The 22,231-nt window shown below is 53.4% G+C and overlaps 2 protein-coding genes across 2 annotated transcripts in view; both read right to left on the minus strand.

Moving 5' to 3' along the window:
• NEDD4 (NEDD4 E3 ubiquitin protein ligase) overlaps positions 1-1,695 on the minus strand; it is a 65,717-nt gene extending 64,022 nt beyond the window's left edge. Inside the window, 1 exon segment of the mRNA XM_042472630.1 lies at positions 1,566-1,695. Within this exon segment, the coding sequence (XP_042328564.1) occupies positions 1,566-1,628 (63 nt within the window). The 5' untranslated portion in view covers positions 1,629-1,695.
• Positions 1,696-2,500: 805 nt separating this feature from the next.
• RFX7 (regulatory factor X7) overlaps positions 2,501-22,231 on the minus strand; it is a 33,576-nt gene continuing 13,845 nt past the window's right edge. Inside the window, exons 4-9 of the mRNA XM_042472259.1 lie at positions 15,984-16,106; positions 14,863-14,979; positions 14,540-14,624; positions 11,886-12,093; positions 11,350-11,651; positions 2,501-10,256 (exon numbers count right to left, since the gene is read on the minus strand). Coding sequence (XP_042328193.1) covers positions 6,777-10,256; positions 11,350-11,651; positions 11,886-12,093; positions 14,540-14,624; positions 14,863-14,979; positions 15,984-16,106 — 4,315 coding nt within the window. The 3' untranslated portion in view covers positions 2,501-6,776. The remainder of the gene's footprint in view (positions 10,257-11,349; positions 11,652-11,885; positions 12,094-14,539; positions 14,625-14,862; positions 14,980-15,983; positions 16,107-22,231) is intronic.

Below are 22,231 nucleotides of genomic sequence, written 5' to 3' on the forward strand. Positions count from 1 at the left end.
AGGCAAGGGGGGCACCCTTGAACTGGAGGCAGGAGGCCAGTGGCAAGGCCCAGCGGTGTTGGCGTTGGCATCCTCAGGGGCACGGAGGCTGGAGCGCTGGGGCGGGTCCAGGGGCACAGTGCCTTCCTCCGTCCAGCCATACTCCAAGGGCCTTCTTCGTGCCCAACTCCAGGAGGAGAGCGCCCCCTGCGGGGCTAAGCCTTGCAAGAAGAAACCAGAAAAGCAAGGCTATGCAAACCTGTCTCTCGCCTCCTTGTCCAATTCAATAATGGCTAGGATGCCTGTTCTTTCACCCAGGCTCCCGGCCATGAAACCCAACGCCAATGACCAGGCAGGCAGGCGGGCTCTGTGAATGGGATGCTCTATGTTAGAATCCTGACGTATTCTATCAGATATATTATTGGTGGGGATAATGGGAGTTGCTTTGGCTAGTAGTGTCCAGTAGAGCCAGGTGGTGCTTATCTAGTGTCCTTGAAGGCCTTGCTCTCAGAGGCTTGGTATGCAGCTTACAGCTAAGGGGGATAGAAGCGGGGGGGGGGGGGGGGGGGGGGGAGTGATGGAGGATGAGACCCAGTGAGAAAGAGGAGGGGTTTTCTGCGCGGGCTTTTGGATAATGGGAGGAGTAGTCTAACTAAGGGGATTTAGCTGTTGGTTTGGTTGGGAGGGGTCAGTCTCAGCTAGGAAGCTGAGTGATGTAGAATTGCTGATTCTGGATCTATCAATAAAGTGCTGTTGATTCATCAATGCAGCTGACTGGCTGATTGCCCAGGATTCTGGTCTCGCACTCTGTGGCAGAAGGAGCGTCTTCTGGCCAGGCTGCAACATGCGGGAAGCTGAGAAGACGCCCGTCCCAAGCACTGCCAAGCCCTGAGAAGGGCCGAAAAGCCCGGAAGGCTGGGATCCCTGCACTGTGCCCCAAGGAAAGAGGAGCCATGCCAAGGGAGCTGGGTCCTTCCATGGAGCTCCCTTCGCTCTCAGGCTCCACGGAGGCAAAGCCCACTCTGGCACAACTCAGCCCTTGCTCCTGGAAGCCCTTGCCGAGGGCCCAGCCACTCGCCTTCCTGAACCAGGGGCCCGAGGAAACGCTAGAGCCAGACTTGGGAGGGCAGGCCCAAGGCTCCCTCCCTCCCTCGCGGCCATTGCCAACGGGACTCCGGCCAGGAAGCTGAGAGTTCGCTGGGGCCCAGAGAAAGGATGCAGGGCCGGCTCCGTCCGAGGGAAGGGCGGCCCAGGGGCCCGTTGGGAGAAGCGCCACGCGAGAGGACGAAGGGCCCGGAGGGAGGCAGGGAGAGGCGGAGGGGCCTAAGGCCTCTTCGGACGAAGGCTGAAAGGGAGCAAGAGGGTGCCCTCATCCGGGCCGGTGCCTCGGGGCATGTGCCGAGTGCCTGGCCCTGGAGCGAGGGCCCTTCTGTCCCTCCAGACGAAGACCCGGCTGTAAACAAACCAAGAGCCCGCCCATCCTCCCCTTCCTCCGTCCGGACTACATCTCCCAGGGAGCCGCGCGAGGCCTTCACTGCGGGACCGGAGCGCCTCAGCGGGAAAGAGGGAAGGGAGGCGGGTCTTACTTCTCCGTCGCCGGACGCCGGCAGCCCCAGTACCTTCCCCGGCGAGGAGGAGGAGGCAGCCATCTCTCCGACGGAGCCTCTGACAGGAGAGGCGGGCGGCGGGGCGGAAGACGATGCGGCTCGAGGCGCCCCGCCCACCGGCTCGCCAGAGGGACATCCCCAGGCAGCCAATGGGCGCGCCACCGCCTCCGCCGCCCTCGCCCCGATTGGCCCCTGCTGCCCCACGCTCCGCCTCCTCCCCATGTCAATAACACTTGTAGTCCCCGCCCCCCGCGCCGCACCCGATTGGCTGCGCCCTTGGTGGGACCCCGCCCTGGAACGCCTCTTTTGGGGGAGGAGTCTCATCAGCAACAGCAACCCCGAAGCCCCGCCCACATGCCATCCCTCGGCCCGTTAGGGGGCGGAGTCTCTGAGACGCTCCGCCCCCAGAGCATCTTTTCCTGCCCCTGCAGCCCCTTTGTTCCCGCTCAGGCCCAGAACGACCATTCCCTCCGCTGGCCTACCGGGCAGGGCTGTTGTTTAGGGCCTGCTCTGGGACTGTGGCCCCCATCACTGCTTAAGGGAAGGCGCCCGGAAGAGAGCAGCAACATTAGGAAGAACTTCCTGGCATGAATCGCTGTTGGACAGCGCCTCAGAGGAGAGTGGAGTCTCTTTCCTTGGCTGGGGCTTAGAGTGGGCATGGCAGGAGAGGAGGGCCCTTCGGGGGGGGGGGTCCGTACGATTCCCTGGGAAGAGCTCTTTGGTAGAGGAAGGCCCAGAGAGCGGAGGAGTCTTCTCCCTTCCTGCCCCAGGGAGCCTCTTCCCTAAAGGCAGGGATGGAGTCCCTTGGGTCCAAGGCTTGGCAAGGCCCTGCAGGCGCCCCAAGGACCCCAGGCACCGCTCCCCCTCCTCGGCAGCCCCGGCCTCCACCGAATGAACAGCTCCTCAGGCCTGGCTTGATAGAAAATGGTTGTTTTTTATTGTTTCTGGAAACATTAAAAAAAATCTGAGCACTTTCAATAAAAAAACCCAACTGAAACGCTACTGCAAGATCCAAGGACTGTCATTTCAGCAGAACAAGAGACAACAAACACAGAGGGAGGGTGGCTGGGGCTGGGAGGGAAAAGGAAGCCTGGGCCGGTCCGGTCCTCTTTTCCTGGCAGGGAGCAAGAGCAGGAGCAGTACATGACTGGATAGGACTTCAGGTGCATCATCACACGAGAAACAACTTCCTTCTTCTGTTTCAGTTCAAAAGTCAGTGCTTATTGCAAGGATTTTGCAAATTCGTGACTTCATGAAGTCTCATGAAAAAACAAAAACCAAGCCAAAACCCCCACAGAAGGATGCCAGGAGGGGTTTTTCTCCCAACACCAGAGCAATAAAAACAACCCCAGAAAAGAACGTATTTAACAATTAACAAAGCAGAATTAGTAAACATTTTTTAAAATGCAACTAACCAGGTGATTCCACTATGCCTTTTCTGGTTAACACACACAACCAGGACTGGAAACGACGACAACGCGAAAGAAAAAGCGGAGGAGGAACAGAAGAGGCGAGGGGAGAGCAGCAGTGGAGGGGCCTACCTAGCGCTGTACAAGGGCCGTCGTTGTCGTTGAGAAAGAGAGAGAGAGAGAGAGAGAGAGAGGAGAGGCATGCACGCACGCACGTCGGGTGAGCATGTATTAACACGGTGAGGCAAACAAAACAGTTTTTCCTGCTGTAATATTCTCAGGTAAGAGAACAAGAAATAGAACCATCTCACTGAGATCAACGCACATTGCTATGTAAGGCAAGGTCCCTGTCCTCGGCAGGACAACAGCCTTGCCTTCGCAATAATAACAAAACACATTTTTAAAACTCTTCTGTAATCATTTTTTTTTCTTCTCCTTTCACCTATGGGCCGTATTGGTTGCATTTATCCTAAGGAATGTGCCTGCCACAGTTCACAACAGAAGCCTAGTGCAAATGCAAGGGCCCCCAAAGCCACCCTCTGCGCAAGGCAGGCAGGGGAAGGGCCTCCCGCTAAAGACTGCGCACTCTCCAAAGCATTTCCCCAGGAGTCCTACCATCAGAGGAAGCCAAGAAGGTGAACTTTGTGGCAGGGAGGGGGTCAGAGGGGTCACAGTTGTGGGGTGCTATCCGGCAGAAAGGGGCTCCCCTCCCCACAATGGGAACTGCATACTTGGGTGTGGAGAAAGGCGGCCAAGAGGAGGCTTCCACACCAGAGGGAAGAAAGAGAGCAGGGATCCTGCCAACAGGCTGCTGGTAACACCGCCACACAAGGGGAGTTCCCCCCCCCCCCAAAACAGGCACCAAGAGACCCCTGCCAGGGCCCCCAGCCCAGCCCTAGCACCAAGAGGGTTGTGAGGAAAAGGTTTCCACTTCCCCTAGGCCAGGAAACCCACCACACTCACAGCATTTGCTTTAAAATCACATCCTGAAATTTGCTAGCAGGTTGCAAAATGAAACCAAAGGAGGAGTCCCCTGGCTCAGGTCTAAGGAGGCATTTTAAAAATGTTTTAAAAAGACTTTAGAAGAGTGGTCACAAGAGGGTTTGAAAGCTTTCACTTTTAAAACTGACAGAATCTGATCACTGGGCACCATCAAGTCAGCCTCCCAGGGCAGGTGGGCAGAAAGATTAAGAGGTGCCCAACTTGCCTGGGCAGCTCCTATGGTGGCCCCCACCACCCCTGAACCCAAGCTGAAACCCCAGATCATTTGGAGTCTTTAAGGTTAAGAGACATGGATACACAGAGAGGTAACAAAACGAATCTCAGAAAACAGCCACACTCCCTAAAGGCGACCTAAGTCTCTCCTCAAAACTGACCTATGGGTCGTCTGGTCACCCTGCGGCTGCTGCTGCTGCTTTGGGTGGCTGAGGCCCCTCCACTGAAAGGAAGAGGAAGAATGGGGGGGGGTGTCCCTGGCTGGGCCTAGAGCTCCCTTCCCTGCACCAAGGCCCCAGCCTCCCTCTCTGCTTGGACTAACTGAGCTCGAGGGTTGGCAGCCACTGGCAGCCCCATAACCAGCAGCCTTTCAAGAGGGCAATGGGACTCAGAGGTTAAGGTCTGGCGTGGCATCAGGCCTCCTGAGTGAGAGGCAATGTGATTCTAGCACCTTGAATGACAGGACATGGAAGAACCTGGTGGAAAATCTGCTCCACAGAAAGACGTGCACTAAAGAGAGAGAGAGAGCTTTCTTGAAGCCCCTTTACCTGAACCCTCCCAACAGACGTGGCTTATTGCCATCCATCAGGATTGGCACAAATGGGGAAGGGGTGTTATTTGCCACATCTCATGGACAGGAGACATTTGTCATTCTTTCCTCATCTCTTTCCACAGCAAGATGCTGCTTCCCCTGCCTTGCAGACATTTTTACAGATGGAAACCGAGACCTGGTTCAAAGCTGAAGCAATGCAACCGAGGTGTTGCCCACCTGGAATACCCATGGGGCAGGAAGTGCCCAAGCCCCTCTGAGTCCAGGGCTCTGGCCAAAGCTGGGGGCAAGCAGGGCAAAGAGTCCTCTGCATGAATTAAGGCCCTAGGTGGTTAACCTTGTCTGTTGCTTCTTTCATTATCCTTCCATAAGCAGCCAAAGGGCATGATCCTCTGGGGAAAGAGAAACCTCCTCTCTTGCAATGGACAGAAGTCAGGCAAAAGGAGGCAAGGGAAGGAGCAGGCTAGCCTCTGCCCACATACACACTCCGATTGATTTCCACAGGGCCAAAGGCCTAGGAAGAAGAGTATGGAGGGTATGACCTGTCCTGTATTGGGCCAGGTGACAAATGTCCCCTGCCCATGGCTCTATGGAAATTTGCCTTGCAGCATCATGTGCCAAGGCGCCTCATCCTTTCTTCATCCTTTCCATCAGCTCTTCAGGAAAGAGCTGGCTAGTTGCATAGCACTGAGGAGGGAGTTGCCCCTCTGCTCTTGGATGTTTGCAGGGGTGGGTGGGCTGGAGAAACTCTGACCTTAACTTCCCCTGATCTAACACTGACAAATATTTTCAAAAACAAAAAAAACACACTCCTGCAAGTGCTACAAGGACAGCCATGCAGTGGCGTGGAATGCAAACTGAAAGCTTAGAACTCATTCTCCTTAATCAAAGATATTAAAACCAATGTTTAAAAGTTAAGAACTGACAATACTTTTAAGATGAGCTTGTGGACATACATATAACTAAAGAAAGCTAAAAAGTTCTTTTTGTTTCCTTGTAGAAATGTTAGTGTTTCATTCTCCTTCCTTAGTACCTCTTATCAGCTGCTACTGCTGTCCTTCCCCCTATTAGCCCTTGATTGTGATTTTTAAAAATGTATTGGTGTCTCATCGAGTTTTCATACCCGACTTTCTTTCACACCATCAACTATAGCCACACAGAGCAACTGTCCACTGGCATGCACCCCTCTGGTGTGGTTGTTCTAGCACAGAAACACCTATAGGTGATATGGACCCTGGGAACATTTGGGAGCAGCAACTGAGGGTCTGTCTGCCAACTTTGCAATCGGTGCTTATGCGCACCTACTCAGGCCTGAGCCCCCAGGGCCAGTCCCTCCATTCCATCTGCATGCTTCTTCCTATCTGCTCCAGGCCCTGTATGCTCTCTAGAGCCATAGGTAGGCCAGCGTGGGCAAGAGGCCGTTGCACATACCTAGGTGCAGACAGCACTTCCCATTTGGCAACCCCCCACACACTGGAGGGGCTTGATCATGTCTATCTAGAAGTCCTGCCCTAGTTAAGCCATGGCATCAGGGCACATGCAGAAAAACTAACTGCAATTGGGGGGAGGGGGGAATCTGGGCTAGTCCCACAGTGCAGGGGGATGCACCCTTTCATGCCGAATTTAGACTTGCTAAACTGAGACAGTACTCTGAATATTCATTGTCCATGTCTTCCTTCTTTCTCCTTTTCCTCCCTCTTCCTTTTGCTACAAGAAATGCTTTTCAGTAAGTAAAATTTTAAAATCTAATACTGGCTCTGGATCAAGCTGTATCCTTCAGAAATGTCTTTAAAATTGGTAAGATTGTATATTCCCTGCTGAAGAATAAAGCAGCTGGTAGAGCAATATTTCCCCCCCCCCCCTAATGCCACAATTAAGTCATAGAGAGTGTTTCTGCTGCAGGAGGCACTTCCATTAAGACAAATACAATACGCCTGTCTTTTAGATACAGTGTGCTACATACATATTTTATATATTTCTTTTTCTGTCTGTTTCTTTTCTTGTTTAAAAAACAAGTCAACCCAACATTTCAACAGCAGGATGGTCCTTGCTATCCATCCAGTCAAAACCTGCTGAAGTCATGGAGTTAATAGACTCGTTGCAGATCTGTTGGAACAAGGGATCGTTCTTTAGTTCTTCCAATGTGGCCTCGTCATCCTGGCCCTGCTGATGAGCTGGGTCAAAGAGCAGATTGGCGTCCAGCGCGTTCAGGTCATTGATGCTGCCGGACAGCTCTGAAGTCAACCTGATGTCACTGGAGAAGACAGAGGTGACGCTGCTGAGATCGGAGGCCACCTGGCTGACCAGCTGCTGGCTGGGCTGCAGGCTGTCCTCTTCCAGAAGCTCTTTCACGGTGCTGCTGAAATCTATCTGCCCCTCCCCAGCCTCCGATTGTGCTTGGTGCTCTCCTGAAGCAAACACCAATGGATCGCAGCCACCACCATCGCCCCCACCATCGTCCCCGTCTCTCTCTTTGGTGAGGTAACTGGGTGTCTGGAAGTCAAAATCTGAAGGGCTGGGATTGAGCAAGTTCTGGGCGTTGGCACTCGGAAACCCAGCCGAGGTCTCTAGGATCTGTGTCAGGTTCATCCTGGCAGTGTAATTGGAAGGAAGATTGTTTATTCCCAGGCCCCTCACCGCGTCATCATTGTCTGAATCAAGCTTGCTCAGCAAGACATTTGTAATCTTTTTAGAGTTGGCCTGCTTCTGGGGAGGCAGAACAGCCGTCTGCATCATGACGGTCAGAGGGACGGACTGGCTCCTCTGGGCAAGGGCATTGGCACTGGTGTCTGTGATGGGGTTTGCAAAGGGGCTGTGGGTCTCTGGCGGCATGGGGCTCCCGAATGGTGTCGGCGTTGTCGAAGTCACACCAGAGTGCAACACACTGGTAACAGGGCAGGCTGTGTTCCCGCTCAGATTGCGCTGGCGGTGCACGGCGGGACTGACACTCCGGCACCGGAAATTGATGTTATGAGAGGAACCGGCTCCTTTGTTGTCGAGAGGAGCAGGGACAGCAAAACCTTCTTGCTTGTTGCCACTGTTGTTGCTGCTGCTGCTGACGGGCGAGACGGGGGTCACGCGGCCAAAATGCATATCATGGTGTCGTGCCTGAGACTGGTATGACTGGCCAGGGACGGCAAAGGCATGCGGCTTCCTGAAGCGGTCCTCCACCAACTCCTGGTAGCTCGGGAGAATGCCGTGGCTAGAGACCGAGGGGTGGCTCATGCCTCCGTAGCCGGCATTCATCCACTCCAGCTTGGTCTTGTCGGGGTGGGTGGCCATTGGCCGCTGCATGGGTTTCACTGGGCTACTGGAGATTATGCTGGCATCATGGTAGGCCATGCTGGAGCTGATAGGCGTGAAAGCAAAGGGGTTCCGGCACTCCACGGGGCTCGGGGGGACACTGCTGCTGCAGTTGGAATGTGGCGTGCCGATGGGTGTGTGCCGGCTGCTTCCAAGAGCGCTGTCGACAGGGGTCGTCTGGGCTATCCTGGAGCATGGACTCTCCCGCGACACACCTTGCGAGCTGGCGATGATTTCCGATGTGGGTGTGGGTGTGGGTGTGGGAGTAGGGGTGGGCGTGGGGGTATGAACGGGAGTGCCACGGTTGTGGATGAGGTGGTAGAAGTGGCTGCTGCCTGTGTGGGCAGAGGGCATGGCTGCCACCTGCGCAGAGGCCCCTTGGTTCTGAAGGGCCATGCCCAGGGAGGTTCCATACAGGTGGGAGTTTCCCATGGACATCTGCTCCTCCATCAGCACGAGTTCCTCCACAATGCTGTCCTGCGTCAGGTCGTCGTCAAACGAGAAGAAGTTCTCAGACTGGGAGGCCGCCTCCTCAAATTCTTTAAGCTCTGGCTGCAGAACCAACTGACCAGAAGCCTGTTCCTGGAGCTGCTGCTCAAGCGAGGGAGGATTGTGGCCCTGGCTCTGCAGCGGCTGGCCATACGCAGCCACTCCCTCTTCCTCCTGCTGCAGCTGCAGCTGAGACTGCTGGGACTGTTGCAGTGGGGCTGCTGGCTGTGGCTGGAGTCCTTCAAAGTGCACTGGCTCCCAGACTGACTTTGGCAAGTTCTCGGTGCCAGTGTGTCCCACAAGGGTCATAACACTGATCTCCTCCTCCTCCTCCTCCTCCTCTTCTTCCTCCTGCAGTGACAGTGATGGCTGTTTGGACTGTGGCTGCTGAGGCATCTGCGGCTGCTCGCAGTTCAGAGGTGTAAATGTGGAGGTTTTTGTGAGATGCTGCCACACGTTGGAGTTAAAGCTGCCATCTGCCTTAGAGGCATTTTCTAAGACAAAGACATTTCCTTCCAACTTGACTTTGACGTCCGGAGATGTAGCAGCTGCCAGCTGCTGCCCAAGAGCAGCGCTGCCAGTCCTGATAAGGATATCGGCATCCAGGGGACAGGAGGTCACCAAGTTGCTTGAGGAGGCTGAATGGACTTTGATCATGACCTTGCCAGGCACCTGCAAGACAGTGGCTGGACCATCGCTCTTAGCCAGAGTCACCACCCTCGGTGACACTTTCTTGATGCCGCTGGCTTTGGGGGCTTCTGCACTCACCGCAGGGACCTGCCCCACTGAGAGCTTCTTGACTGGAGGCCCCTGAGTGTCTTCAAAGATAGAAGGCAGCCTCTTCCTTGGGCTTTTTGTGTACAGTTTGTCATTACTGGGAGGCGAGCTCATGCTGGGGCCAGACAAGTTCTGAGTCACCAGCAAGGCCGGGAATGTGCTTAGACTGGCCCTTGGTGGAGTGGCCGGAAGCAGTTCACTGGGCTGGGACAGACATTTCTTCCCCGAATCCTCTGCTCTAAGCTCACAGCCCTGAAGGCCTTTGGCTTCTCCAAGACCCTCTTCGGCCTGAACTTTCCAGGGCTCTGCTTCCTCTCTCCTCTGCTGACCAACAGACACACTTGGGACAACTTTTACAGCTTTAGCAGCATCTGGGTTCTCTTGGCTCTGCAACAGACTCTCGTCTAATGCCACCTCCGGCTCCATCTTGACTTCTATTAATGATGCTGCAGCAGCTAAGCCTCCACCACTGGCTTTGGATCCTGGAGACTGAAGGGAAACAACAGACCCATTCTTAATCTGTGGGACAGTCCTCAACTCTTCAGGAGTGCCTGAACTTGTAACTGGAGCTGAATGTTTGACTGGTGTGCTACTGCTGCTCGGAGTGAGCGAGATGGTGGTCATCTTGACCACATTCATGTGCTGCGCAGGAACCACAGTCTTGATTGGGCTGCTTGTGAACAGCACTGTTGTTGGGGAGCGGATGGTGAGCGCGCTGCTGCTGGCCGGCTTGGGCAGGATCTGGGGATAGCGATGGCGGGCAGAACGGTCACCCACAGGGCTGGCGGGAACATTCTGAGGGGTCTTTGGTGACTGCTTGACCGACTGCATATGCTGAGTGACCACTTGGACATTGAGTGGAAGGACTTTGCCATCAGATGAGCCCACGGGACTAGGCGAAGTCACCAGCTGCCGGGTCCTTGGCACCTGTTTTGGGGAGTGGAAAACAGGTTCATTTAATCAGGAAAAAAGATAGTAGAACCAGCCCAATGAAGCAAATTCCTGCTGCAGAAGAGGGGTAGGCCGCTCCCTCCTGCTGCTTGTGGTCCCCGCTATCTCCCATTTCATGACTGCATGCTTATCACCCCCTTTCAGAGAGGCCTATTACACTTCCCTTTACTCCATTCTCAAAGAAAAGATACACCTTCCTTGACTCCAATATTTATTCATTCATTCATTCATTTATTCATTCCCTCCCTCCCTCCCTCTCTGGGCCTCTCCTGAAGGCTTGGTACAGCATGTTAAAATATAAACTACGATTAAAAACACATAAACCTACAGTTAAAATACACTTATAAGAGTATATATATCCCACTTTCAGATCCAAACTCCTAGAACCATCTGTTTGACTTTTTTCCAAATTCTCTCTGGAATGACTGCTCCACTCTGGCTTCCTCCTTCTCCTCCCTACTAATCCTCCTCACAAAATCTCTAAAGATCCCTCTCTTTCTAACTGTTCATCTGCTGAGACACATATGAAGCGTTGTTAGTAAGGTGCAGTGCCCCAAACAGCTCAGGACCGGGATGCCCAACAGGCCAACTTCCCCTAGTTAGGTATGCCCAGCTGACCCCCAGCACTTTCTAGGCAGCCATTACTAGCTGCTGCGCAATCAACCACATGCCACCCAGCAATATTTGTAAGCCACTTTAGATCCTAAGTCAAAAGAAAGGTGGGATACAAACAAACACACAAACAAAGATTGTGAAGGCTTCAAGCCTGTATAACAAGTAACTTGTCGCACAATGTAATTACTTCAACAAGAGTAAAAACAGACTAGTGAGGTCATATTTTAAGAGTAGCACAAAAGAATAGCAAGACAGTTCCTTCACCGGTGCAATAAGTAACTTTTTTCCTTTTGTCAAAAGTTATTTTTAATGACATTTTGACAAGAATTTCTGAGGATTCATGCCATTCCCTGATCAACACCTTTTCTCTCTCAATCAAATAGAGTGTAATAAAAAATTAACAAGCCACTTTGGTCCCAGGCAAGAGAAACGCAGAGCTTCCCAACCTGCGTACCGTGATGGGGCTGGGAACAGCAGCCACGACGATGCCAATGGGCTGAGGAGACAAGATGGCTGGGCTGCCATTCGAAAGGCTTGCTGCTGCCACCCCGTGACCGGCAGTGCCCTCAGCCTTCTTGCTGGGGGACTCTCCGGGCAAAGGCGACTGGAGTTTCTGCTCTTGCTGCTTCTTCTGGATCTTGCGCTGCAGCTGCTGCTTGGCATCAATGGGGGAGGGCAGGGTCTTCATCTGGGGCTGGAAGGAATGGCTCTCCGCAGTAGGGATGAAAGCAGAAGGCGGTGGGATCCCTTTGATTCCTGGGAGGCAAAAGGCAAAGGTGGGGGTGGAGGGGTAGATGACCACAGGTAAGGTGTGCTGCCCTAACTATAATCAGTGGGATTTGGTTCATACCAAAGTTCAAGAGTTTATTTTTAGGACTACAAGTCCCAGACCTGTACCCCCTCCCAAAGCAATGCTCAATTTTGATGGGGGGGGGGGGAACTCTTCTCTTACCAGAAACACATCACCCTGGGAAATGGGCAAAGCCTCACCTGCTGGGGCCCCTGCCATTACTGTCAAAGCAGCCATCGATTTTGTGCCAATATAGTGGCTCTTCACCAAGAAACGGGACAAATCCAGGACCGTGTCAAAGGGCTGGCTGAGGACCTTTTGGGCCCACTCGCACACCAGCTGGCAGGCGGCCGAGACCACCTCCTCGTCCGCACTCTGCAGGTGTCCAGAAGACTCCGTCCCATCCAGCTGAAACCAAAGTGAAAGGGAGGTTTTCAGCAGCCATGGCCAGCACCAGCCACAAGGCCAAAGGAGGTACTACAGCCATCCCCCGAGAGGCCACAGCTTGGTGTTTTCCCAAGTCTTGGATGAGTGGCTTTTCCCATCTGAAGAAGCTGAAAGTTCCCTGCAATTTTTGGTTCAGTGCAGATGTCTGTACATACACCTACACAGCAAGCAGGCAGGACTGGAGAAGTTCTGGCACACACACACACACACACACACACACAGCAATAAACAGGCAGACACATGTCTTTAACAAGTGAAATCCAGCCTCTTGGAAGATGTAATCAATTCACATATCAGGAAAGAAAGTCTTTCTTTTATGGTCTGTCCCTTTTAAAAAAAATATTGCTCCTTCTCCCCATCTGCTACAACCATGAAAAGCTTGGTAAGATGAGCCCTCCGATGAGAGGGCCCTGCTCCGATGAGAGGGCCCTTATAACTGGGGTCCCTCAAGGAGCCATTCTGTCTCCCATGCTATTTAACATTTACATGAAACCGCTGGGAGAGATCATCCGGAGACATGGGGCGCGGGGTTATCAGTATGCTGATGACACCCAAATAGTCTTCTCTATGTCTCCGACTGATGCAGTGACTGAGGATGGCGTCTCTCCTCTCGTGGCCTGTCTGGAGTCAGTAATGGGCTGGATGAGGGAAAACCGACTCAAATTGAATCCAGAGAAAACGGAGGTACTGTACTGGTGATAGGTTCCCCTGGTCCAGGAATGGCGGTAGTTCCACCTGTCCTGAATGGGGTCACGCTCCCTGTGAAGGACTCCGTGCGCAGTCTGGGGGTGCTTCTTGACTCGTCGCTTCACCTGACTGCTCAGGTGAATGCGATGGTCAAGAACACCTGTTATCAGCTTCGGCTCATTCGCCAGCTGTGCCCATACCTGGCCCAGAGGGACCTTGAAACGGTAGTACATGCTCTGGTAACCTCGAGATTGGATTTCTGCAACGCACTCTACATGGGGCAACCCTTATACCAAACCCGGAAGCTACAAATGGTACAGAATATGGCAGCCAGGCTGGTCACTGGAACTTCCAGGGCCAGCCATATTTCACCGATGCTTAAAGACTTGCATTGGCTGCCTATTCGCTTCCGGGCACAATATAAGGTGTTGGTAATGACCTATAAAGCCCTAAATGGCTTGGGCCCAGGATACCTGAAGGACCGCCTCTCCCCGTACATTCCGTCCCGCACCCTCAGAACATCTGGGCAGCAATTACTTAGGGTGCCAGGGGCTGGGTTGACCTCTACCACGAGGAAGACTTTTTCCATCGCCGCCCCGGCCCTTTGGAACACGCTGCCCACAGAGCTCCGCTCGGCCACCTCCCTGGCCCAATTTAGAAAGGACCTAAAAACCTTTCTATTTCAGATGGCATTCCCCGACCAAAGTCCAGTGGGGCTCCCTTCCTCTTCTGTGGCAAAGAGGACTGGCTAACGCGGGTTTTATTCTGTTTTATTTTGCTGCTGTGTAATTGTTTTAACCTGAATGTATATGTTGTGTTTTATTGATATTTGCTGTGAACCGCCCTGATCTATGGAAGGGCGGTATAAAAATAAAAATTTTATTATTATTATTATTATTATTATTAAGAGTCTTCATTTCAAAACACTAAAAAAGGAAACACAAAAATCCTCGAGTCTGAACTGCAGGGTGTATCAGCTTACTTAAAAGTGTTTTGTTCTAACAAGAGCTCAGATGTAACCTATTATAAACAATGGGCTGTGTTGCTGCTGTATACTTTCAAGTCATTTTGGATGTATGGTGACCTAAGGAGAACAGCATGGACAGATTTCCTTGAACAGATTCCTCCAGAGAGGATTTACCTCTGAGGCTGGAGAGTGTGACTTGCCCAAAGTCACTCAATGGGTTTCCATGACTGAGTGAGACTTTGAACCCTGGTCTCCCAGGGGCTTGGTCCAACACTCAGGCATTATACCACACTCCCTCCATTGAATTAGCTACTTGTAATTACAGTGGGGCTGCCATATGTACCTGGGCTTGGTTCCAGGTTTGGTATTATGATTTTCTTTAAGTATCCTGAAAGGTTTATATTAATTTCTTCTGGATAAAAAAAGGGTTACACTATAGAAATGCAACTATAATCATAAGTAGGTTGTTGAGGTCTTTGGGCCTGTAACTAATTGCTTTTTAAGGCCTAAACCTAGCTATTAGTGCCTGTTAGATAAAAACAGTTCGATCCACTGACTTAAGAACTTCTCATTTATTCAGTGGGTCTGCTCTTGTTGGCAATAACCAAAAGATGTAGCACCAGAAATAACTTTCCAGACTATGATCCTAACTAACCTGCAGCCTGCATCTCTACATGACTGAGGCACGGTCAACAGCACAACACACTGGTACAAATGTTCTGAGGGTGGGCTGGAGGGAATTGTATATATTACCCCATCTCCTGTTTTATGGAAGTCCAGATTGGGAAGCGTTGGCATCTGCACAAATGCTTTCTTCCGAAGTCCACTATAGCAATATGTAATCTGGAAAATTAAGGTGCAAATAGATGCAAAACAGGTTGGACATTGTTAATAAAAGCAAGTATTTGAGGAACAGAAATCTCAGCTGTCTATGTGTGATTGAGGGGGGAAGGGAGAATGACAATCTGGCCCATTCAAACCAAACCCACTCCCACAGGTAACTTATAGAAAGTGAAATAGATGGTGAGAGAGAGTAGGGTGTGTGTTATCTGAAGAGACATATTTATAAAGGATATTTCGATTTGCCTCGTGTGCCCAGGCGTCGAGCCTTCATGTTGGGAAAGACATTTTTCATGATCTTCCCAAAATCAGCAGCACTTAATGGGTGGTAGCCAAGATTGTCACAATAGCTCCTGAAACAAAAAGAAGAACCAAAGCAGAACACATTAGAGACTGGTACTGAGTCTTGGAGAGCTGGAACGCCATGCTGAGCCTTCTTTGCTGTGATCTCTTCACTACAGACTTTCTCCCATCAGAGATCTGATCAAAACCAACGCAGCCATCATCCTGGTGCCAAGTGAAAAAATGTTTGTTTGCTAAAGCCTTCAGAGCCTAACTAGCTAAATACAAATCTGTGTACGGGCATGCTTTTGAAATGTTTTGAAATATTTTAATCAGTTTTTGACTGTCTTCTTTTAACATGTTTATTATATTTTTAGACTTTTAAATGGAAGTTCCCGGTTCCAACCTGTCTAACTCCCTCCTCCATGTTCAGTCCAGTCTTTGACCAAAGTATCAAACTCCAAAGTACCCATGCTACCATATTGAGGAGGGAGCAAGCTTGTTTTCTGCTGCTCCACAGACTAGGACCCGGAGGAATGGATGCAAGCTGCAGGAAAAGAGATTCCACCTCAACATTAGGAGGAACTTCCTGACAGTAAGGGCTGTTCGGCAGTGGAACACACTCCCTCGGAGTGTGGTGGAGTCTTCCTCCTTGGAGGTCTTTAAGCAGAGGCTGAATGGCCATCTGTCAGGGGTGCTTTGACTGGGAGTTCCTGCATGGCAGAAGGGGGTTGGACTGGATGGCCCTTGGGGTCTCTTCCAACTCTACGCTTCTATGATTCTCTACCAGGCCTCACACTACAAACACTATTGTTACGGGCTTTCAAGTTGACTCTGGATTCCGACACTGGTTTTTTTGGCCAGATTAATTCAAAGGGGAGGGGGGTTGCCTTTGCCTTCCCCTGAGGCTAAGAGAGTGTGACTTGCCCGAGGTCACCGCATGGATAGTCCAACACTCAAACTACTACACCACTACACTAAACCACTTGCCACCCCACCTACCCACCCCAAATAACCCAGCATCTGGTACCCTGAGCAAGCAACCATGGGCTAGATCTTTGGGAGCAAAACTCACTTGTACTCATCATAGACCTCCTGCTTTGGGAGGGACGTCTCGGGATGCTCCTCTAAGGTGTTCCGGATCCAGGAGAAGGCATGCACCTGTTGGGCGCGGCTGGATGACACCGACAGCTGATCACTGAGCCGAGGAGGAGGAAGAAAAGGCAATACATGGAGGGCTCCTCACCAATTCAGAGGTTTTATCTCATCAACAACCACAACAGCAATGCTATTAACAGGATATTCAGTACAAGGCTCTCTGGAAAGGTAGGGAGGCTTTGGAAAAGTTTAGAAAGCTTAGCTGGCTTTTGAAACAAACAAACAGAACATGGCCACATAGCCTGAAAACCTCACAAAAAGGACAGGTTGCTTACCTGTAACAGTATTTCTTCGAGTGGTCATCTGCGAATACATACAAATGGGTTTCACTGCGCCTGCGCAGTGCTGTTCGGAAACTTCTGGAATCACTGGGCAAAGTTTACTTTGCAACATATAGAAACTTTTTGGCGGTAACTCTGCCCACCCGTTATAAGGCCCCTGCCTTCCCGCTCTTTTCCCCAGTTCCGCAATTTTTCCGCCAAGCAGGCAATGGAAAGAGCCAATAAGAGCAGGACACTGAGGGGATGGACGGGTGGGATTTGTATGTATTCGCAGATGACCACTCAAAGAAATACTGTTACAGGTAAGCAACCTGTCCTTCTTCTTCGTGGTCTCTGCAAATCATACAAATGGGTTTAGACTGACAAGCTTAGGTATACGGCGGAGGGAGTGTCCTGAAACCAAAGCTATGGTAAACCAAAGGTATATTTATTGTAATAATAAACACCTTGAATCATAAAAAGAGCATTGGAAAAGTCTCTTGGACCGACTGGAGGCAGCAGTTCTGTCCAGGTAAAACGCCAGCGCTCTCCTGACATCAAGAGAGTGCAGGCTTCGCTCCACATCCGAAGTCGGATTGGAAGCGAGGGTAGGCAACACAATGTCCTGGCACATGTGGAAAGCAGACACAACCTTAGGCAAGAAAGTAATGTCTGTCCAAAGGATCACCTTGTCCTTGTGAAACCTCAGGAAGGGCTGGTCCCTCCGCAAGGCACAGAGTTCGCCCGCACGGCGGGCAGAGGGGATGGCCACCAGAAAAGCGGTTTTCCAAGTCAGTAGTCTCAAGTCCGCTGTGGCCATTGGCTCAAAGGGCTTGGACTGGAGCGCGGACAGTACCGCCTCCAAGCTCCAAGCCGGCGCCGGTACCAACACAGGAGGATGCAAGTTGGCACATCCCTTAAGGAACCCTTTCACCAAGGGATCCCTGAAAAAGGAAGCCCTCCCCCCAAATTGGTACTTGGCACAAATGGCAGATAGATAGCACTTGTGGCACAGCCCCTCATCCAAAAGTGCCATCAAAAACTCCAGCACCACTGGAGTGGACACCTGAGCAGGAGACAAGCCCTTTCGATCAAGGAAGAGGCTAAACCTCCTCCATTTCAGGGCATAGGATCGCTGGGTGGAAGGTTTCCTCGCAGCCAGGATCACCGTCCTCACCGCCTCCGGCAGTGAGGCTAGGGCTGTATCCTCCAGGCCACCAGCGGCAGGCTTTCGATGTCCGGGTGCAGAATCCGGCCGTCCTGGATCGACAACAGGTCGGGACGGAAGTCGAGGCGGAGGAAGCATCTCTTGGAGAGGTGGAGAAAGGATGCGAACTAGGGCTGTCTCGGCCACCACGGGGAGATCAGGATCGCATCCGAACGGTCCGTCGTCATCTTGGACACCACCCTGATGATGAGAGGGAAGGGAGGAAAGGTGTAAAGCAGCTCTCCCGTCCAAAGGAAGGCGAACGTGTCTCCGAGAGATCCGTCCATTTGCCTCCTGGAGCAGAACTGGAGACAGTGGCTGTTCCAATCGGTCGCGAAGAGGTCGATCCGGGGGGTTCCCCACCGCTCGAACAGGTCGCTGACCGTCTCCGGATGGAGCCTCCATTCGTGGCACACCGAAGGGGATCTGCTTAAGCGGTCTGCCAACTCGTTGTCCTCTCCTGGAAGGTGAATCGCCTGGAGGAGCACCTTTCTCCGGATGCACCAGTCCCAGATGCGAAGAGTGATCTCGAGCAGAGTCTTGGATCTGGTGCCTCCTTGCTTGTTGATGTAATACATCACGGTAGTGTTGTCCATCCTCAGGAGGACCACCTTGCCTGCGACAGCGAACTCGAATGCCCTCAGAGCCTTTTCGACAGCGAGCATCTCCAAAGCATTGATGTGGAGACGTTTGTCCTGGGACGACCACTTGTCCTTGATGACCAGGTCAAGCAGGTGGGCGCCCCAACCCTCCAGGGAAGCATCGGCTGTCAAAGTCAATTGAGGCTGAGGTTGATGGAAGGGCATCCCGATGCAGACATTGAGGCCGTCCAGCCACCATCTCAGTAAAGTGGACACCGGTCTCGGTACCGTGAGCCACTTGGACGGAGGGTCCTCCATCGGAGAGAAGACTGAGAGGAACCAGGACTGCAGTGGTCGGAGGCGAAGCCTTGCCCACGGCGTCACGAACGTCGTCGACGCCATGTGGCCCAGCGCCACTTGGACGTCTCTGGCCCTCACTCTTCTGTGAGAGATGCAAGGCCTCAGCGATGCCACTAACGCCTGGAAACGGTCCGGAGGGAGAAAGGCGGAGCATCTTTCAGAGTCGAGGATGGCTCCAATGAACTTGGCCTGTCTGGTCAGAGTGAAGTGGGACTTCTCTTCGTTGATGACCAGTCCGAGGGAGTCCAAAAGGTGCCAGGCGAATGAGACCGTCTCTCGGAGCTCGTGCTGTGAATCGGCGGCAAACAACCAGTCATCCAGGTACGGGAAGACTCTGTAGCCCCTCTGATGAAGGTATGCCACCACCGGAGCCATACACTTCGTGAAGACCCTCGGAGCCGTGGCAAGACCAAAGGGGAGCACGTCGTAGTGGTACGCGGTGGAGCTGACGGCGAAGGCGAGGAATCTCCGGTGGGACTCCCGAATTCCGATGTGGAAGTAGGGATCCTTCAAGTCGACCATCGCGAACCACAGGCCCTGGTGGAGAAGCGGTAGAATAGAGGCCAAGGTTACCATCCGGAACCGACAGTATTCAAGGAAAAGGTTCAGTCCCCTCAGATCCAAAATTGGTCTGATGCCCCCATCCGCCTTCGGTACCGTGAAGTACCCGGAGAAAAAGGCCCTGGAGCACTGCTCAGGTGGTAAAGGGGAGATTGCCCCCTTGTCCAGCAAAGTGCGCACTTCGTCGAGAAGGGTGTCCGAGGGGTGAGTGGACATGAAGGCTCCGGTTGGGGGGAGCTCTTGGAACTCGAGGGCATAACCCCTACGGACGATGTTGAGGACCCACGAGTCCGATGTTATAGAGGCCCAGGTGTTAACAAAGGGCCTCAAAATGTCCAAAAAGAAAAGGGAAGGAGAGACGAAGCGCGCTGCAACCCTTCAGGCTCTCTTCTTCCCCTGGTCGGTATCCTGCCGGCGGGACTTTCGGTACCGGGAAGGAAAGTTGTGACGGCCAGAGGAGGAGGAGGACTGAGAGGGGTACCGGCGTCTCTGGGAGCCCTGCTGCTGAGGTTGCCGGTCTTGTTGGAAGGTCCCCTGTGACTGACCTTGCGGCTGCCAGGGGCACAGCCTCTTTCTGAAGGGCGAGATGGGAGCCGATGACATCCCGTGCTTCTTCGCCGCCGCCTTCATTCTGAACTTGCGGTTCAGGCGCTCGTCGGTCTCGGCGTGGAAGAGGCCGCTACCATCCAGGGGCATGTCCTCTATGGCTGACTTGACGTTGGCATTGAGGTCCGAACCCCTCAGCCACGCATGCCGGCGCAGAGCCAACGAAGCCGACATCGCCCGTCCCGCACAGTCAGCCACGTTTCTGGAGGCGGTGATGAGCCAGCTGCCGATCGAATGGGCCTCATCACGGATCTCTACCGGGCGTCGCTGGGTTTCGTCTGGGACGTCCGGGACGAGTGGCGAGATCCCCTCCATGAGAGTCTGGATGTACGCCCCCATGCAGGCGTTATAGTTGATGGCCTTGACTGCGAGGGCCGCCGCCGAGTAGGCCTTCTTGGCCAGACCATCAACCTTCTTAGCTTCCCAGTCGACTGGGGAAGTTGCCTGCTTGGGGACGAAGCCTTGCTGAGCCCCTTCTACAATCGCCGAGTTCTGCTTGGGGTGATCGGCTAACCAAGAGCAACTCGACGGGGAGATCCGGTAGAGGGACTCGATCTTCCTCGAGGATCCGACAAGGGAAGCTGGCGCATCCCACGACCTCCGGACAATGGACTCAATGGAGGGCAACAACGGGATGGAGGGAGGCGTAGGCACCCGGCCATGCACCCAACGTTCCACAAGGTCCCGAGCCTCCTCCTCGGGGTAGGAGAGCTCAATGTCAAGGGCGCTTGCCATCTTAATGATGTGCTCGTTAAAAGAGCGCACATCATCCGTGGGAGAGGAAGGCTCCGGGTGGTGCATCTGCTGTGGAGACGCCTGGATGGAGGTGTCGTCGTCGTCGGAGGGCTCTCCCGACGGCAGCAAGGGCTCCCCTTCAGAGTCGGTGTCAGAGTTGAGCGGGATGTCCGGGACCCTGACTCGAGTCGCCGAGCGCGCCGGGATCTGCAAGGGTGGTAGCTCTGACAGGGAGCGGCGCGGTGCAGAGGCTGAGGCCGTCGCATGGGAAGGGGCAGGCTCGTCATCTTGGGGAGCGACCGGGCGTAGGTTGAGCCGGGTGAACTCCCTGAAGGCAGTCTCCCTCGGCACTGACATGTAGTATCTCCCGGAATCGGGTTCAAAAAACATGTCAGTGTCCCTCTCCGTCGGTTCGTCGACCTCCGAGTGGATGGAAGGTGAGGGTGACAATCTCCGAGGGAGGTCAGCTGCCTCCGCATTGGCGCGGGCAAAGTCGACCGTTGACGGTAGCGGTGTGTCCAGGAGGGTGGCCGCATGCAAGGTGGACAAGGCATCAGGGCGCGAAGAGGTTGGTATTGGAGCCTTCTTTGTCGGAGAGCGCTGCTTGTGGGAGGCGCGCTCCTTTCCCTTGGAGGAAACCTCCGACCTGGTGTGGTCCTTGGAAGACTTAGACCTCTTTGGTGCGGAGCCCTCCGTTGCGTCCTTGTGGTGCCTCTTTTTGGACGACCGTGGTGTCTCGACCCGGTCCTCGGGAGGGAAGAACGGGTTGTCCGGCAGGTCCAGCAGGACGACAGCTCCTGTGGATTGAGGCTTAGATGTCTTAGCCTTCTCCACCGGTGCAGCCTTCTCAGGCAGCTCGGAGGCGTGTCGAGATGGCTTCAACGAGGCCTTGGAGGATGGAGTCGGGACCGACGAGGCCTCCGCGCGATCCTTCGCGCGCGAGCCCTCCGGGGATGGCTTTCTCCCGGGTTTTGCCTTGGGCTCGGTACCCTCAGACCCCGATTGCTTGTGGGGGTGCTTGGAGGGCTTGTCGGTGGCACTGGGTTTTTGTGAACCACGGGCCACATCGGTGGTGGTGGACGAACCTGCCATCGGCGGGGCAGACAACACGCTGGAGACACTCGCCTGGGAAGATGAGGCAGGCGGCGGAGCCGAAGGAGCCGATGATGGACGGGGGCCTCCCTCCTGAACCTTGCTCAGAGCAATGGCCGAGGTCAGCCAGGACTCACGGTTCTTGCGAGCCTGGGATGAAAGGGACTTGCAGAGCGGGCAAGCCTTCGTGTCATGTTCCTTGCCCAAGCAGAGGAGGCAGGAGGAGTGTGGGTCCTGGACGGGCAACTTGCCCCCGCAGACATCACACTTCTTAAATGGAGCAGGCATTTTCCGAAGTCGACAAGATGAAAGGGAAAGTCCAGAAACGAGGTCAACAGTCCGAGAGTTCGAAGTTACCAGGGGCGGGAGACAAAGAATGGTCAAGAGACGGTCCGAGGTCTAAAAGCGAAAGTGATTCCAAATGCAAGCTAAAGCGAGCAAAATTCCCTGAAGCAGCTAGCGCGGCGGAAAAAAGGAATTGGGGAAAAGAGCGGGATGGCAGGGGCCTTATAACGGGTGGGCGGAGTTACTGCCAAAAAGTTTCTATATGTTGCAAAGTAAACTTTTCCCAGTGATTCCAGAAGTTTCCGAACAGCACTGCGCAGGCGCAGTGAAACCCATTTGTATGATTCGCAGAGACCACGAAGAAGAAACTATGGATTCCAGCTGTGAAAGCCTTCGACTTCACATTAAACAAACAATCCCACACACAAAGATTTGTAGCTCTACCTTACACCTCTCCTGATTAAATGGGGCACCACTG

This window comes from Sceloporus undulatus, chromosome 6 (genome assembly GCF_019175285.1).
Source record: "Sceloporus undulatus isolate JIND9_A2432 ecotype Alabama chromosome 6, SceUnd_v1.1, whole genome shotgun sequence".
NCBI lineage: Eukaryota > Metazoa > Chordata > Lepidosauria > Squamata > Phrynosomatidae > Sceloporus > Sceloporus undulatus.